General features: G+C 38.9%; 1 protein-coding gene across 1 annotated transcript; it reads right to left on the bottom strand.

Annotated features, from left to right (window-relative positions):
* Window positions 1-2494: 2494 nt before the first annotated feature.
* stim2a (tromal interaction molecule 2a) lies at window positions 2495-14757 on the bottom strand. The gene is made up of 13 exons (XM_059327461.1): window positions 14246-14757; window positions 10759-10889; window positions 8810-8921; window positions 8598-8709; window positions 7762-7877; window positions 7237-7414; window positions 6966-7143; window positions 6654-6815; window positions 6022-6122; window positions 5689-5931; window positions 5187-5197; window positions 4832-5012; window positions 2495-4673 (listed from the first exon to the last, which is right to left on the bottom strand). Exons 1-13 carry the CDS (start codon window positions 14343-14345, stop codon window positions 3158-3160), a joined length of 3141 nt encoding a protein of 1046 aa, XP_059183444.1. The 5' UTR covers window positions 14346-14757; the 3' UTR covers window positions 2495-3157.
* Between the last annotated feature and the right edge of the window lie 2049 nt (window positions 14758-16806).

Below are 16806 nucleotides of genomic sequence, written 5' to 3' on the forward strand. Positions count from 1 at the left end.
CTAAGGATGCACAAACGCACCGATAGACAGAGGACGGACAGAACACGCACATTTGCTTTAGACAGACCGAAAGCAGAAAAAACTAGCTCAAGTTACGGTTTTACTCATCATTTCCTCTGGTTTTTCTGTTCTGTTTAGTTTATCCTGTGGTTTAAGACCCTGCTGACCCAAATGAGTGAGCGTATGATCTGTTAAATCAACAAGAAAATTGTCTCTTTTTTCTGTTTTACAGAAAATACATTTTCACAAACTGTTTTAAATGTACTTTTCTTATTCTAACTTCATCATCATGTTAGGCATTCCAGCTGATTTACATGTGGTTTTATTGAGATGAGTTTGTATTAAGAATGAGATATTCTGTTTAACATGTCGAAAGTGTATTTCATGGCGGTTTCTCACTATATTTGCTTCTTTACTTGTGATAATATTACATTTTAAAACAATGCACCTGCCAAATTTGTATTTCTAAACTTGTTTCTGAACTGCAAATTGCTAGTAAATACTTTTGCTTCAATTTATAGTATTTAAGTTAATTTTATTTATTATTTGATCATTGTAAAGCCAACTTCATGACACAAGTGATGGATATAAATTCAGAATACAGTTTTCTCATTTGTCTTTGGACTGTTGTGATAACACAATACCATCCTATTTTATCATTAATAATACTGTAGTAATAATAATGCAATGATATTTTGAATAAAGTGAAACTTATAATCTTTGTTATTAGCCTTATAACTATATTGGGTTGAATGTAATTAATTTGTATTATTATTTAGCATATATTACATAAATCTTTATAAATGATGAGTTAGTACATTCTATTTTTAATATATTAAATATATATTAATTAAATATATATATATGTGTGTGTGTGTGTGTATATATATTATGTATGAATAGTATAAATATTGATTAAAAAGTAACAGAAAATGAGCCTATATAATATAATTATGCGATGAGATGCTTGAATGATTGACCATTAATAGAAGTTATCACCCATGATATCAGTGACATTAACAATAGTCTTAATAGATGCATTTTGTTTTCTTACATATTCTTTTTCATTATCATGCAGGCAGTTTATTAACAGTTACAAGACAAGACAGAGTGCACAATGAAGTAAACCGCAACCACATAGCTTTACAGGAAACCCACAGAGACAAACAGCCCCTCATTAAGCTGCAGAGCTCAGCATGATAGAAAGAGTGAAGCTGCAGATTAGTGTCCGGCTGAAGGTTTTGGTGGGGTTGCAAATTGCTGGGCCCTCTCCTGACCTCTAGTGGACATGAAGGGGAGAACCACACCAAAATGTCAGAACAAGTTTAGCTGAGCTGTCCCAAATGTTTTATGGTCAGTTTGATGTATTTTATGATGCTGACAATAACAACAAATCCAAGCTGGCAAAGTTTAGGTTTTTATTGTACAACAAAGCACAGTATTTACTAATTTCACCTCCTTGTTTATTTCTTCTATCGCCTCTTGTTATTAAATCATCAGATAACACCAGCCTACGACATCTTACATTCATATTACAAATAAACGTTTATCCTTGTGCAAGACAAGGGAAAGCATTGTATTTATATTTTCCTTACACTTCCTTAAACAAAAAAAATAAAAATAAAATAAAATTACCAGTGAGAAAATTTCAAATAAATGAAAATTAATTTCTGAATAATTTAAATTCAAATAAACTACTCAAGGCATATTTGCCTGTAAACAATAAAAGAGACATAAATCAAATCAACAATTACAGCATTCAAAATATGCAATTCAATGCAGTGATTTTGAAAAAAAAAAACAGCTAGCAAGAAAGCATGTTCATGAGCAATTGGCAAATCAAAGCAGAACATTTTCAATAAAACATGGTTGTCCAAGGCTGATCCACAGGATCAGGACAAGTGCTTCTATAAATAGGTCAGTATTGGCTATGTTAAGGTTGACCCAAGCACAGAAAATAAATCAAAAGTATAGTTTCAATTATGACAGCATGGGCATCTGAGAACAATGCTTTAAAAAAGTTATTTTTTGTCTATTTTAGCATTGTTTTGCAAGTTAACTTAAAAGTGCTGATGTTGATTGAAAATTGGCTGTCTAAACCTTGCCCATAGCTTCCTGAAACAACAGATCAACACAGACAAAGCTCTACCATAAATATACAAAGCATTATTTGATAATCTATACAAAATATTATATTAAATAATTAAGATGATTTCTATTTCCTTCCTTACCACTTTTTTTGGTTATAAAATAAATTAATATTTGCTGAAGTCTAGATTTTCCTAGTGCAGACAATTTCAGCTGTCAAACATAATTAAGGCCCCTGATAAGTTGTTTTAAATCCTGAGTAACAATAAATAAAGACTAAAAAAGCATCAACCAAAGTTAAGAAAATAACATCCCTATATATTTTTATTAAGTCTAAACATTAAAAAAAAACTCAGCTAACCTCCATCATCAGGACTGTGTCGGTCAAGTTTTACAATTTGATGATGAAATTACCCCACAGCTGTCATCAAATTCAAATTGGTGCTTGGAAATATATTACATCACACTTTTCCAAGTGGAGAGAAGCACTTACACACACACATCTGTCATGGTAAATAAACAAAATAGGTCTAACTCTGTCAGAAAATTGTGTGTTAATGTGGGACTATTCACAGTGAGAGTGTTATTGACAAAATAGGTTTTCAGGACCTTTAAATGACCTTACTAATTGTTAAGAACATGTAGCTGTATAGAAAATGTCAGAATAGACTGATTCATAATTGAAATTGGGATTGGGGGAAAATGTGATTGGGACATCACTATATTAAAATACATTTCTGTCAGAAAAAAATGCATTGCTTTCTTTCTACTGCAAATAAATGTCCTCAATTGAGGTTTAAACTGAATTCAAGCATTGCCTCTGTTATACAAAACAGTTGCATCAGTTTAACATCATTCAATCCTTCAACCATAGGCAAAGCCACAAAAAATATGCATCTAAAGTAATATATGGTATCAACCATATGTCTAGATAAGACTTAATAACAGAAAATAAATCAGCTTCAGCTTTCCGTACGAGCTATCATCAATGAGGTTCTAAAACTTTTTCATTATCTGATCCAATAAAATATTGAGAAAAAGAAAATAAGAGGAATTTCTCAGTTGATAGTCAGAGTTTCTGAAGGCCACTTTGAACCTTCTCTGGAGAAGATTCAGTTTTCTTTTTAAACGGATTTTTGAGCTTTAAGGATTTCTTGCTCTTTTCCTTATGCTTGCTCTTCTCATCTCTAGTCTCAGAGGGCGATGCTTGAGATTTGAAGGCGACCCTTGGTGGTGGCAATGGTGGCTCCACCTCAGCTTGCAGCCTACTGTGGGGCAGGTTGGGTGTTGAGGCAGACAGGCTGGTTGGGGATGTAGCCACGGAGTGGCAGGACTTCTCAAGGATTCCATCATACACAAGCTGGCTCAGTGGGCCAGTGAAAAGGTCTGATGACGACTTCCATGGCACCTGTGACGTTGCCGTAAGGTCCGGCTGTCCAATTTGACCTGGAGATGAACTTGATTCGAATGCTCCCAACTCCTCACTCAGAACTGATTGTTCAGGTATTTCCGCTGAAACCTCAACTCTGTCCCAGGAGGATTTCCCTGTGGGAGTGTCTATCGAAGTGTCAAGGTCATCTCTTGGCATTCTTGGTATTCTCCTTCTGAGAGAACCAGCCGAAATCTCAAGTTCATCTCTCAGTATCCTCCTACTTGGTGACGGTTCTAAACCGAACTCTTGCTTCTCTGTAGAGGGTGAAGTATCCATGAGTGCTTCTAATCTTTCTCTGGATAGCATTTTAATGGAAGCATCAGCAGAATACTCAAGCTCATCTCTAGATATCTTTCTTGGTGGTGTTCTAGCCGCTTCAACCATTTTGTCCATTGCTAATGCCCTCACAGAGGAATCAAGCTGGCAGTCTCCTTTATTCCAAGGAAGCTTTCTAGAACCTGTGTCCAGGGATGTTCCCATTGCATCTCTTGTAATCCTTTTGGATACTGAGTCAAACGGAAACTCGACATCATCACGTATCAACTTTCTTGAGGCGCTGTCCATTGAAGCCCCCATCATATCTCTTGATATCTTCCTAGGTGCAACATCTTTTTTTGCTTCCATTTCATTCCAAATCATCTTTCTCACATCCAGAGGTAAATCACTTCTTTCTCTGTATACATTCCTTGAAGAAGTGTCCATCAAATCCCCAACTGTATCTCTCTCTACTTTCCTGGATGGAAATTCTGTATCCAACTCATTAGAAAGCACCTTTCTAACTGCAATATCCATGGGAACTTCATTCCTGTCTTTGGATATCTTCCTGGATGTAGCTTCTATCAAAGACTCTTCTTTGAACATCTTCAAAGAAGGGGTTTCCATGGAAGTATCCACCACTTTTTCCTTTGCCATCTTTCTGCTGGAAACATCTACACAAGATTCAAGCTCTTCTACAGTAGTTTTGCGGACTGGAGATTCAACTACAGCTTCTATGTCTTTACTTAATGGCTTTGTAATGGAGCTGTCTGGAAACAGCTCAGTTTCATCATGATAGATCTTTTGCGAGGAAGTGTCAACTGTAGTACTAGGGAACATTTTGCTCAGAGAAGCTGAAGTCATATATTCTGTGTCTGTGTACTTCTCTTGGGAGTCTCTATTAGTGAGAGAAATGAAAGGAAGAATAGGGAAAGGAAAGGAAAGGACAGGAGAAGAAAGAATTAGCAAAGGCTGTATCCCTGATAGAGAGTTGTTTATCATGAATAGTGTTTAAAAACAAATTGGCCTCTGAAAGTTGTGGGCAGAAAGACATACTGTTTCTTGAGAGTTTTCAGGAAGAGCCCCTCTTCCTCGCAAGGGTATGGGGCTCTGATTGGGATTAGTAGGTCGGGGTCCTGAGAGATCATGGTAGCCGGTGGCTGTGGGATCACGCCAGGGCGACGTGACCGACATATGGTGGATCCCCGTGTTCGTGGGGAGCGTTTTAGTGGTGGAGCTGAAATTGGAGGAAGGCCAAATAAGAACCAATCAGAAAAACAAATAAACCCATAAAAAAACTTAACATAGTGGCTCAGTGATTAATATGTAACCCTGGTTTATGAACTTTAAGCTCTGGTAACAACAGAAACTGGCACAGCGCATGGCTCTAGAAGCTAGGCGACATAAAGACTACTTGCAGGGCTTTTCAGTAAACTGCAGCTAACCAGTAACATGTTAGCCAGCCGTAACATGCGAGTCCATTCAGTCACGATAGCTTTTCAAGCTGTGGTCCATTTTCTCTCTACTGTTTTCCTGTCAAGGATTATTGAAGAAGGAAAAGAAAAGCTAGCTCTGAGCTTGCCACCTGAATATGTTTCAGTTAGCAAGCTTGCTTAGTTTCTGTGAGCAGCATTGTTAACTCAGCTAACAGGACAATAGCTTCACACAGTTCTGTTTAGAAAAAAAAGGGTTTTACTTGTTCCATTGACTCATGGTTCATAACTGTAAGCAAACCACGACACTTGTAGTGCAATGAATTCACAGGGTTCAGATTAATTATTTTACTCACTGAACACATTTGCTAAATTTGCTGTTTTATTGACTGAATCATATGCCATGGTCTACACAGTCACACACTAATGGGGGTCTCCAAAAAAAGCATAAAAAGTCATAATCGCTGTTACTTACCTGACATCTGTTGTAAGATTGGAGACTCCTCTAACAGATCCTCAATAGATCCTTGGAGGGAGCTGTGGCATGAACAAGATGGTTGGGGTACTCTGGGAAGTCCCAGGGCGATTGAGTCTGAGTAGAGCTGGGCAGTGAGATTTGCTAGTCCAGGATTCCTAATAATAGGGAAGCCACAGAGGCGCTCGATTTGCTGCCAGCGATGGAGGCGCTCCCTTAGGCAGGCTGTTACTTCAGACAAGGCATTCCTTTGGGATACACAAAGACCTTTGTGATGTATGTTACATATTGACTGCGACAGACACAAACAAACTTACACAGGAAATGTTGTGACTCACTTTGCCTCCAAGATCTTCTGGTCAACTTGATCGAGAGAGGAGCTGTGGGCAACATGGAGAGTCCCAAAAACAGAACTCCTCTTCTTCTTTATTCTCTCTGCCTGAGATTATAGATACGTATCAGCTGATAGTTTTAGTTAAAAATTCTAAACACATCTTTACACATTACTTTCTTATGCATCCAGTGCAGTCACACAAAAAATCACCAGTATGTTTTGATGTCATGTGTCATGTTTCCCCCATAGAAATACAATGTACATTGAACACTTTTCTGTGATCATTTGACAAAAGAAAATGGTGACTGTGACGTTTATTAGTTTGCAGATGGACAGCTGGCTATTTAGCTAAGTGGCTTGTCTGTCTCTGGAGCTGCCGAAGTACGGTGATGCTGCCAAATTAGTCTCCTTGTGTTCGGGAGTGAGGAGCCATTAGACCTTGCTAGTTAGCTAGCAAGCTAATTTCACGATGCTTTAATGTTAGACTGGATTCAATAAAATTAGCCGAACAAAGTTGTCAAAAGTTGAAAAGCAACACGCTTTACTACACTGTGACAAGAGTGTGTGGATGAAGCAATAAGTTGTAAAATTGTACTCATTTAGCAGCTGGCTTGCCATGCTTTGTACCACAATTACCTCTTCCTTGGCACTGCCCAGCTGTAGTTCTGCTCTGTGCTTCTTGACATTGTAGTACTGGACCTCTACCTCATGTGTCAGCTGCAACCACAGCTGGAGGCCCTCTGAGGCATTCCAGCTAGCCTGCATGTCCTTCTCTGCCTGTTTCAGTGCTCCGCGGATCTGAGGAGATGACACCAGTCAAATGTTAGAGATCAGTATCCAGAATAATATCAAACTGCTGTTAAAGCTTCAACTAACGTTAACTAACATTTCAAACTATAGCAAGGATGATAACCATCTAGTGCAGCATTCCTCTAGCTGTGTGACTACCTGCTCCAGCTCTTCTTCTGCATATCGGAGGCGGCTGAGCTCAGTGACAGCTCCCTGCCTCAGCTCGTGCAGGCGGTAAGCCTCCTCCTGCGCCCCCATGATTTCATCCCTCATCTTGTCCTCCAGGTTCTGTTTCTCCTCGGCGACGTTACGTTTTTCTTCCTGTGCTCGCTCCAGTCTGAGAAAATGAAATGTTGGTGTTGCAAGTCAAACAAAACAAAGTCAATTCAGTAATGTCCGGTAAGTGTGACACTGATAATGTAATACTTACTGTTCCTGCAGATCTGTGAGGCTCTGTTCAGCCCTCTGGAGACTTTCCAAATCTTTCATCATCCTGGCAATATGGACTTTACTGGCTTTGTTCTGGGCCTGGGCAAACCAGCAGCCTCCAACTCCCATTACCACTGATACAATGAGCAGCAAGTCTTTCATGTAGTTATGAGGGGGACCTGTGGTTGAATGGAAGGTCATGATTATGAATGGTGAATGGATCAAAAATGCATCTTAAATTATGGAATACTAAAGCATAATTTAATTTACACATAAAGCTAGCAACACAGACTAAAATCTTGCACATTTCGATTGACAAATGTTATAGACCATTTAAACTCACACAGGAGCTTTCATGGATAAACAACACAATGGGAGCGTGTTAATAGTTGTCATTTAAATACTGAAAATAGTCTGAGGAAACTGGGAGAGTTCATAGGTATTCAAACTTAAGAGGCAAGTAGGCAGAAATGTCATAAGAGGCATAAGAGTAGGAAGGAGGAATAGGGTGAGGACTTGTCCTTACGTGTGGGTGGTCCAAACAGAACAACATCCAGAGCTTTGATGTTGAGCTTCTGTTTGTCTCTCTGGTCCTGAACCCTCAGATGGCCACTCAGGAATGAAGGCTCATTGGCTGCAATCCTGCACACAGGTGTCAGAGTATGTTGATATGACTTTTCACAACAACTGCAAACTAATGGTGTGTTCCGGTCACTTACCAGTTCCCTGCAAAGTGAATTACATAGGGTGTTCGCCATGTTAAGCAAACCATAGCAGGCAAAAAATACTCCCTTCCAAGGGAACTATAACTGAACAATGGTAATCAGTTAGCCAGAAATTGACAAACCAGATTATTTTACCTCGTCATTGTAACTACTGTTACTATTTACAGTAAGTGGTTGAGTTACCCACACCAATGCTTAAAAAAATCACAAATACAATGAAATTAAACATGTATTCGTTCACCTTATAACTACTAGCAAGCTGCCAAACTTGCGTGGGTTTGGTTAGCATAGCTATATGTTAGCCAATCTAATATTACAGCTCTGTGTTGTGTCTTCTATATTACAATAAATGTTAGTCATCAGTGCTAATATTAGCTGCTGTAGTTAGAAAATAAGTAACATAACCAACAGTTGAGTACAGTAGCTACTCATGGTGCAGCTGGCATTGTGCTCTGAATACGTTGCTGTTGTGCTTTAACCAAAAAGAACATTACAGGGAGGCGAAATGCGGCCAAGAATTATCCAATAAGTTCTGAGGAATTGCTATCACACTTTCAATATAAATTCAACAGGCTGTTGGATGTCTGGAATGGAATGCAGCTAAAGTCTAGCTGACTACATAATAGCACCACCGCACCTGGGAAGTGTGTTTCCATTGACCCTAAAGTCCTTAAAGTTCCGTTCATACTGGGGCAACTCAACAAAGTCCTTCAGCCAGCGAAGCACGTCATCTTGAGTCCAATTATGTACTGAGAAGTGAGACAAGGACATAAGACAAAGTGAGACAAAGTAGAGCTTGACACCTTGGGACAAACAATCTCTCATACACACACACACACACACACACACCTTCAGACGACTTCCAGCCCCTCCAGAGCTCCTCAATTGTGATGTGTTGGTCTTCTCTGTGCAGGTGTGAGTGTTTGTTGGTCTGCTGCTGCTTCATGTCCTCAATGATGAACTGCAGACAGAGAGGGTCATGAGGACAAAGTGAAAAATAAATGCAAATAACATCAGATGCATCTTTTAACCCCTTGGTTTTTAATTAATTTTTTGGTTGTTTCCTTTTCTTTTAGAGCCTGTAGCTTTCCTCGTTGCATTGACAATAAGGAGGTTTTTTAGCAGCTTACACAACAGAAGTCCAATCACCGAAAATACATAAATCTCCAAAATGTCAAACATTTTTTAAACTAAATCACATGGATTTTTCATTTTTGTTCCAAAGGTCTTGGTGTGTTGATGTAATAATCTGGAGGGGTTTCTTGGCTGATTTTCAATTCTTGAACTAAAAAAAAGCATCAACCTAAAACTTGCTGCAACAATTTATGGGGCATAAGTTGAGCATGAAAATTGACTTTAGAAAGCCAAACATCAATGTGAAGTCTTATACACAATTGGTTTAATAATTTGATTAATTAATTAATTTATGACCAGAGCACCTTGACACAGTGCTGAGCTGCATCTCAAATTAATCTTCAGGTTCCTAGCTATCTCCACCTAAAAATGCACTGCCCACAACCCCTAATTCTCAATAAAAGGGGGCACAATGATAAGGGGTTAAAGAGCAAGGTTAGTGGTCACAAGACCACACAACATTAGCTCAGCCAAACTGCCCAGTCCAGAATATATTGGGTGAATGTTGTGTTGCAGTGTGTCATGTCCTTGGATTTCAATCTAGGAATGAGGAGTGGGTGTTTTGAGTGTGTATTTATTTAGAATACATGCAGAAGCATAAGAGCACTGCAAACGTCTGTGTGTGTGTGTGTGTGTGTGTGTGTGTGTGTGTGTGTGTGTGTGTGTGTGTGTGTTCTGTCTTGGCATGTGTCCTTGGCTGTAAGCGGAGGCTTCATATGATGGTGAGAGGAATCTTGGGGCTGTTCAGATGGGCCCAGCCACCCCCTCCCATCCCCCCACCCAAAGTCTCTATGGCAACCGCAACCCGAGCCCCTGGATACTGTATCCCTGCACTGCATTCTAGAGGGCAAAGGCATTCTAGAATTCTGGGTTTACTACCAATGTCACATACAACTTGAAAGTCACACACTCTGTGGACAAAATACAGATTCACTCAACACACACCAAAAAAACTAAATCACAAAGGCACACTTGCACATGACCAAACAACAGGCACGCACACACATACCGAGCCACATGCAGAGATAAACAAGTGCTCACTTGCGTACATGACTAGATGAAAAAAAATTTGGGGGCAGGGGGGGCTCATTCACAAAATGTTTTTGTAGAAACAAACCACATTTGGGAGCTGCAATATATAATATATGTCTACAAAAGGCAACAGATAAATGTATCAAACCGTGCTTTGCAAAATAATTTTTAGCGCTTAATTTTTAATCTTAATATGTAGTAATTTATTTAACATGTTTTTTATGGAATTCATGCAATTAATAAACATAAACATAAATGACATTATTTTGCAGAATGTATAAAACCACTATGGTAAGAAGAGTTTTTTTGTTGTTTCGGGCAACTATAACAAGCTGGCTTAAGAATAAGGAAAGCGGGAGTCAGGAGACATTAAGAGCAGTTATACTGTTAAGTCAGACCATGAAGGTCACCAGTGCTGCAGTATTCTATTAGTGCAAACCAATTTTGTCACTGAGCCAAAAGCAAAGTTATACCGTTGCTATCCTTGAAGCAACATTTGACTCTTCCACCAGCCAGGACACCTGTTGTTGTACTGCTTTACCCTGTCTGTCTCTTGCAAGAACATACATGCACAAGGATTTAGAAAAAGTAAGGAAATGGAGTAAACATTTCATGAAGCGTGAGTTTTGTACCTCCACACTCTCCTCAACCTCAATCCCTCCATCTTGGTCATCGTCCATCATCTGGTGGATGCTCCGCAGGGCCTCCAGGCTGTAGCGGTCCGACTCACTTATACATGGTGGATACACTACCATGCAGGGGTCTACATGAGTCAGAAAAGAAATGTTATTATATCCATTTTTATTTCATTTGCTTGTTTTTAGAGGTAATCCTTAATGCAGCTCAACTGTTTAGTTAAGCTTTAACTCAATCTATCTAGTGAGCACTTCTTTTTGCATAACATATGCTCACTGCTCCTTTTTTAGCAGATACAAGGAAATATCAGCTCATTTTCTCAATACCGAGCAATTGTCATTATTTTGGTTTCAACAGGGAATTCACCATGAATCTTTTTAATGAGCAACAAAGACGGAGAGTGTGCATGTAGCTATTAATTCTCAAACAAAATCAAACACCAGTCACTGGACATGATTTCTCTTAAAATACAAACAAAGTTTTCCATCAATTATTAACTGCCTGTTTATCAATATGAATTATTCTGGGTACCCTGTTAGCCTAGTGATTAAGACTCATACAAGAAAAAAAAGACTATTATAAACATCAATCTCTCCTATTTTATTCTGGACAGAGACACTTGTTGCTTGACTTCCCTTCTCTCTCTTTCCCTCAGTTTTCTGTCTGTCCCGGTCAATAAAAATGAATTGACTGGAATATATTTTAAAATAGTCCTCTATTAACAATGGATATACTTTTATTTCGATCAGCATATCCTGTATTAGGCAACAATGGACCATAAGTGGAAAGTTATTTAGCAAGAACAGTTTTTGAGTATTTCCCCCAGGATTAAACAATACAAAATAAATGATTTAGCAAAGTTGAGATGTCTTATCAAAGCAACCAAACAGCAGTTTGAATGATATCACCTGGACTGCACACAAAAAACATTACTTAGGAAAATAAATCAAAACAGAGATATCTGCATAATCAGTCCATTTGTTGACAACAGTCTCATTTCCAGATTCATTTAGCAGCTACTTTGGACCTAGCAGTGCAGTACTGAGGTCAAGAATAAAATAAAAATAATGCAATAGATTACAAGCCTGTCTGTTCATCACTCATTTAATTTCCCCCCAAATCATTAAGTAAAGTGTTACAGTTTGAGCCGTTTTTTCTCCAGATTATATGATTATTTGATAAATATATATATCATATGTATAAGTCTGCACCAGAGCCTGCATGTACTTCTAATGTTATTTATTTGAAGACTTAAAGAATTAATTATAGTAGGCAGATACCACTGAACCAAGAGCCTGACACTGAACGATAACTGCTGTTTGTTATAGGTGTCCATAGATGATGTGTAAAGTAAACTGTTACAGTTACAGTTTTAAACTAAATACACTATTTTTACACTGTGATTCTGAGACAAATCAAAGGAACTAATGGTCCAGATTACTGTCATACAACTGTAAAGCTGATGAGGCTCAGTCCTTGACTCCAGCAAACTACAACACAATGTGTATGAATGGCAAGGATTCTCTAGAAAACTGATCCTCCTGGTAACATCAACTGTTGCAATTAAAGTTTAAGTCGTACAGTATGTTCCAGGCTTCAGTATAATACGGGAACACTAATAGGCTACAGGAGATGACACATAGCTTTCTATCATCGCCGCCATACTGAGTCAGAGCCCATTTCTGTCTCTGTGACTGTGTGTTTTGGTGCTCCACGGAGCTAAAGGGACCAGGGGTCAAAGGTCTGACAGTTTAACCCAAAGCCTATCGAAGCCATCTCCAGTAACATCAGCTCCCACTAACTCTCCACCCACAATGCAAGAAATAGTAACGCTATGGGGAAAAGAGACCTCTGGGAATAGAAAATGAATTTATATTTCTCAGAGTTCTGACGTTATACCCTGAGAACATTTTTGCAAAAATATTGGCATTGACCTCAGAAGTAGTACCATCTTGTTATGTGACAGCAATCCTTGTGCCGCCGGCCAAAGTCAGCACAGGACTGAGGAGTATGCAGAAAGAACACAAACTGAACATAATAATGAATCATTGTGTTGATTTTACATCAGCTGTGAGGGACTCTTTTCAAGATAGATATTTGGCATGGTAACAAAAACTAAATTCCTGACAATCCACTGTTTCACTTGTAATTGTATGTATACCTAAGACTTTTGACAGTAGCTGTCTATGGCCCATGAAATGATTTGTGCACTTCTCATTCCAACAGCCAGGCAGGCCAGGAGATCTATACCAATATGCAGAGCAAAGACATTGATCCCCTGGTTGTTGATGAAACTTGCATTTCTCAACAGTGAGGAGACCTCTCAGCTGGTCAGGCTATCAAATATCAATGGTGTATGCAAGGACCCTCTGAAAAGTGTGTGTGTTATCTGTGTCCCTGTGGGACCTCCACATATGACCTGAGTTTAACTCTTTCCACAGGTAAGCCTGAGCTGTTCAGGTCCTGAGCACAGGACTGGAGCAGGACGCAACCAGATTAAAGGGACAGTTCACCCCAAATCAAAAGCATTTTTCCCCTCTTACCTGTAGTGCTTTTGTCAATCTAGGTTGTTTTGGTGTGAGTTGCCAAGAGATTTCTGTCTTTGTGATGTCTGCATCTCTCAAGTACAACATTAACTTTACTTGGTCAGTAATCCACAGACCTTGTTGTGAGCCGTTTTATCGTATAGTTCCACAACAGGGTCTGTGGATTATTATGAGAAACCAGGTCATGATAGAGACATTGCTCTTGAATTTTTCTTTTGAGTCAAATTTATTTTTGGTGCTTTCAGCACCACAAGCAAAGGGCCATTATACTTCCATTATTTTTTAGGAGAATTCAGACACTCTGTAACTCATAAGTGACTAATAGAACTACACTAAAGGGGAAAATGCTTTTAATTTGGGGTGAACTGTCCCTTTAACTCGTGAGCCATGAGGTTACACTTTTAAAATAAACCTCCTGACAAAGTCCTGCAAGATTTAGAGTGAGATACAAAAAAAGAGACATCTTTGTTTCCTAAACTACTTTTTGGTAACGACTCAAAAACATAATTTTGTTAATTGGTGTGCTCTGTTTTTCAGAGTCAAAATTGACTTAAAGGTCTGAAAAACAATGCAAATCTGTCAAATAATTAATTTATTAAAGGCTGAATATTTACAATGTTTTTGCATCTTATATTTTTTAAAGATTGTAGATAATATCATTCGACTGCTAAATTAGAATAAAATTCAATCACGAAAAGCAAAAGCATTTGGAAAGCAAATGTCAGCACAGACGCATGGCAGTCTGTCATGCTCAGCAATGCCAATGTGCAAACAAGATTCATGTCCTGAACTATAATAGTTATTGGCGATGATAGAGCAGATTTGAAAACAATGCAAAGACTTTGTCAAGCATAAGGATCAGAAGTGATGTCCTGCCTTCTTATTTGACTCATACTCTCATGTGCTATACCTGTTGGGTCAAAACCTGCGCTCCCACCGGGGTGAAAGGTGAAACCCTGGAGGTCCCCGGCGCCTTGCGCGGCCACAAACAGCGCAGCGGGTAAAACGAGGAGCAAGAGAGGGGGCAGAGGCAGCATTTCAGATGGTAGATAATGTTGTCGTCCAGAGTTGAGAAACTCTTCAAAACAGATGCAGAAATAACATAAAAGGCGCCAGCCCCCAGTTTAGGAGGCACCGAAGTCCGTTTTCGAAAAGCGTTGCGCTATCTGTGTTGCTATTTCAGGTACAGCCACAAGCGAGATGTGATACTGATGATTCGCTTGAGAAATCAGGCAAGCTGGATTACAGTGCAGCTCGAGGTGTATGAAAGCGCACAAAAAGTTCCAAAACGCGTCAGAAAGTTTGCAGTAATGATGTGCAGAGAGACATCCAAACACACAGAGGGCTGTGTGTAAAAAAACTCGAAAAATGAGCGATGGTTTCCGGAAAAACTACAGATATTGCTGTTATTAATCCATCCTGGGCCTAATAAAAATCAGGATAAAAAAGTCACGAGGCTCATCCATCATTTATAAAATCCAGTGTCAAAACAAATCATGGAAAATGACTTTATGACGCATAAAACCCTCCTTTTGGCGCATGAAAACACCTTTTTAAAAAGATAAGATGTTTAAATAGAAAGGCAAAAATAATCCTGCTCAGGGTGCAGTCTGCTTCTCTGTTCCTCGTGTCCAGTTGGAGTCTGTTTTGGTCTCTTTATGAGCCAGATAATCGCACTTGTCCAGTCCTGTGTTCTCTCCTCTGCCCCCCCTTTCCCAAAAGAGACGACGAGATGTGACGTGCGAACTGAGCACCTCTCCCCCCCTCACCCCCACTCCCCCACCTCTCTCTCTCTCTCTCTCTCTAGCAACAGGGCCCCTAACACTTTATTATATTTCCTAGCCTACCCCCAGACCCAGCAAACAGGTCTGCAGCACTGATCCAGTGACCTCAATATGCAGTTTTGGGATAGGCTTAGTCCATCATTTGGAACAGAACCGAGCAACTGCATAAACTCCATCACACTGATGTATGAAACCAACAGAACCTCCTGGTTTAATTGCAGGATCCATTAAAGCCCCTTGGACCACACTTTGGGAACTGAGATCAAGACTATCCTGCCAGGAATAGCATGTCATATTTCACGTCATTGCCAGGCTGTCTGGGTCTGACAGTTGTATCCTTGTTCACGGATCTTCAGGCTGTGTGGGTGGACTTAGTAGATGTTTGGACACCTGCTCATGAGGTTTCTAATGACATCTATATGTGACATGTCTTTAACACAGTATATCACCTTAAACTAAAAGTATCATTAGAAACGTCAAGAGTGTGAGGGACACACACACGCACACGCACACACACACACACACACACACACACACACACACACACACTAAAACAGTAACAAAGTGTCAGGTTTCATTCCAGCTATTCGGCTCACAGTTTAAAAATAGTGAGGCAGCTTTGACCTCTACCCTGTGGAGCATGCCCAAGTGGCACATGTCCAATATGCAGGATCTGAGTGAGTGTATATATATGCATTTTACAAGATTGCATCCAAATTTATTTATATACAGGTACATCTCAATACATTAAAATATCATGTCCATTTCCTGTAGATTAAGTCAAATAGCCCCAACCAAGTATTGAGTGCATATAGATGGACATACTTTTCAGAGGCCAACATTTCCATATTAAACATACTTTTTTTTAAATTGGTCTTTTGTAATTTAAATTTAGTTTGAGACATTGAATTTTATGTCTTCTTTAAATGTAAGCCATAATCATTATAATTAGAAGAAATTAAATAAATTAATACATGACATTTTTCATTCTGTGTAATGGATATACTGTATATAATGTGTTATTTCCACTTTTTGAATTTAATTACTGACATAAACAAATTTTCTTGATATTCTAATTTATTGAGATGCACCTGCAGCTCCTGCTCCACTTATTGATGATGAGAGAAGCAACAGCAAAAAAGAGAGGGAAAAAAGCTGCAACAAAATATTAGCCAAACATGAGTCCGAAATTTAAGATTGCAGATGTTTATCTTTTGTCTTGCATCAATTTTGCGCTGACTGAATGTTGTGTTACTTATTTGCGGTTGGACTAGGGGGAAAAAATCCTTAAAAACAGTTATTTTTATGTCAAGATATCTTTTTTTTGCTGGCATAAAAGGAGTAATGAAGAAAATAAAGAACAGAAAAAAAATCTTTCAACGGCCAGATTATTATTTTAAAGATTGGTATAGACAGTGTGAGTGTCATAATCAGCTGCATCCTTTAAAAAGTGATCGAAATACTCACACAAACAGCCATTAAAACACCTTCACATTTAGCTTTAGCTTGTTTTTATTCATGACCTTTCACTGAAGAACCTTGGAAGATTTATTTATTTATTATAGAGTAACATACCAAACTGGAAAGATGGAGGGATGTCATCATGTTAGGTAAGAGCAGTGAAAAACAAAAGGAAGGATATGAGAGGAAAGACACTTATTCTATATACATGAGAGCTGTGGATAGCTCATACAGCTGCCAGTATGACAACATG

This window comes from Centropristis striata, chromosome 1 (assembly GCF_030273125.1).
Source record: "Centropristis striata isolate RG_2023a ecotype Rhode Island chromosome 1, C.striata_1.0, whole genome shotgun sequence".
NCBI lineage: Eukaryota > Metazoa > Chordata > Actinopteri > Perciformes > Serranidae > Centropristis > Centropristis striata.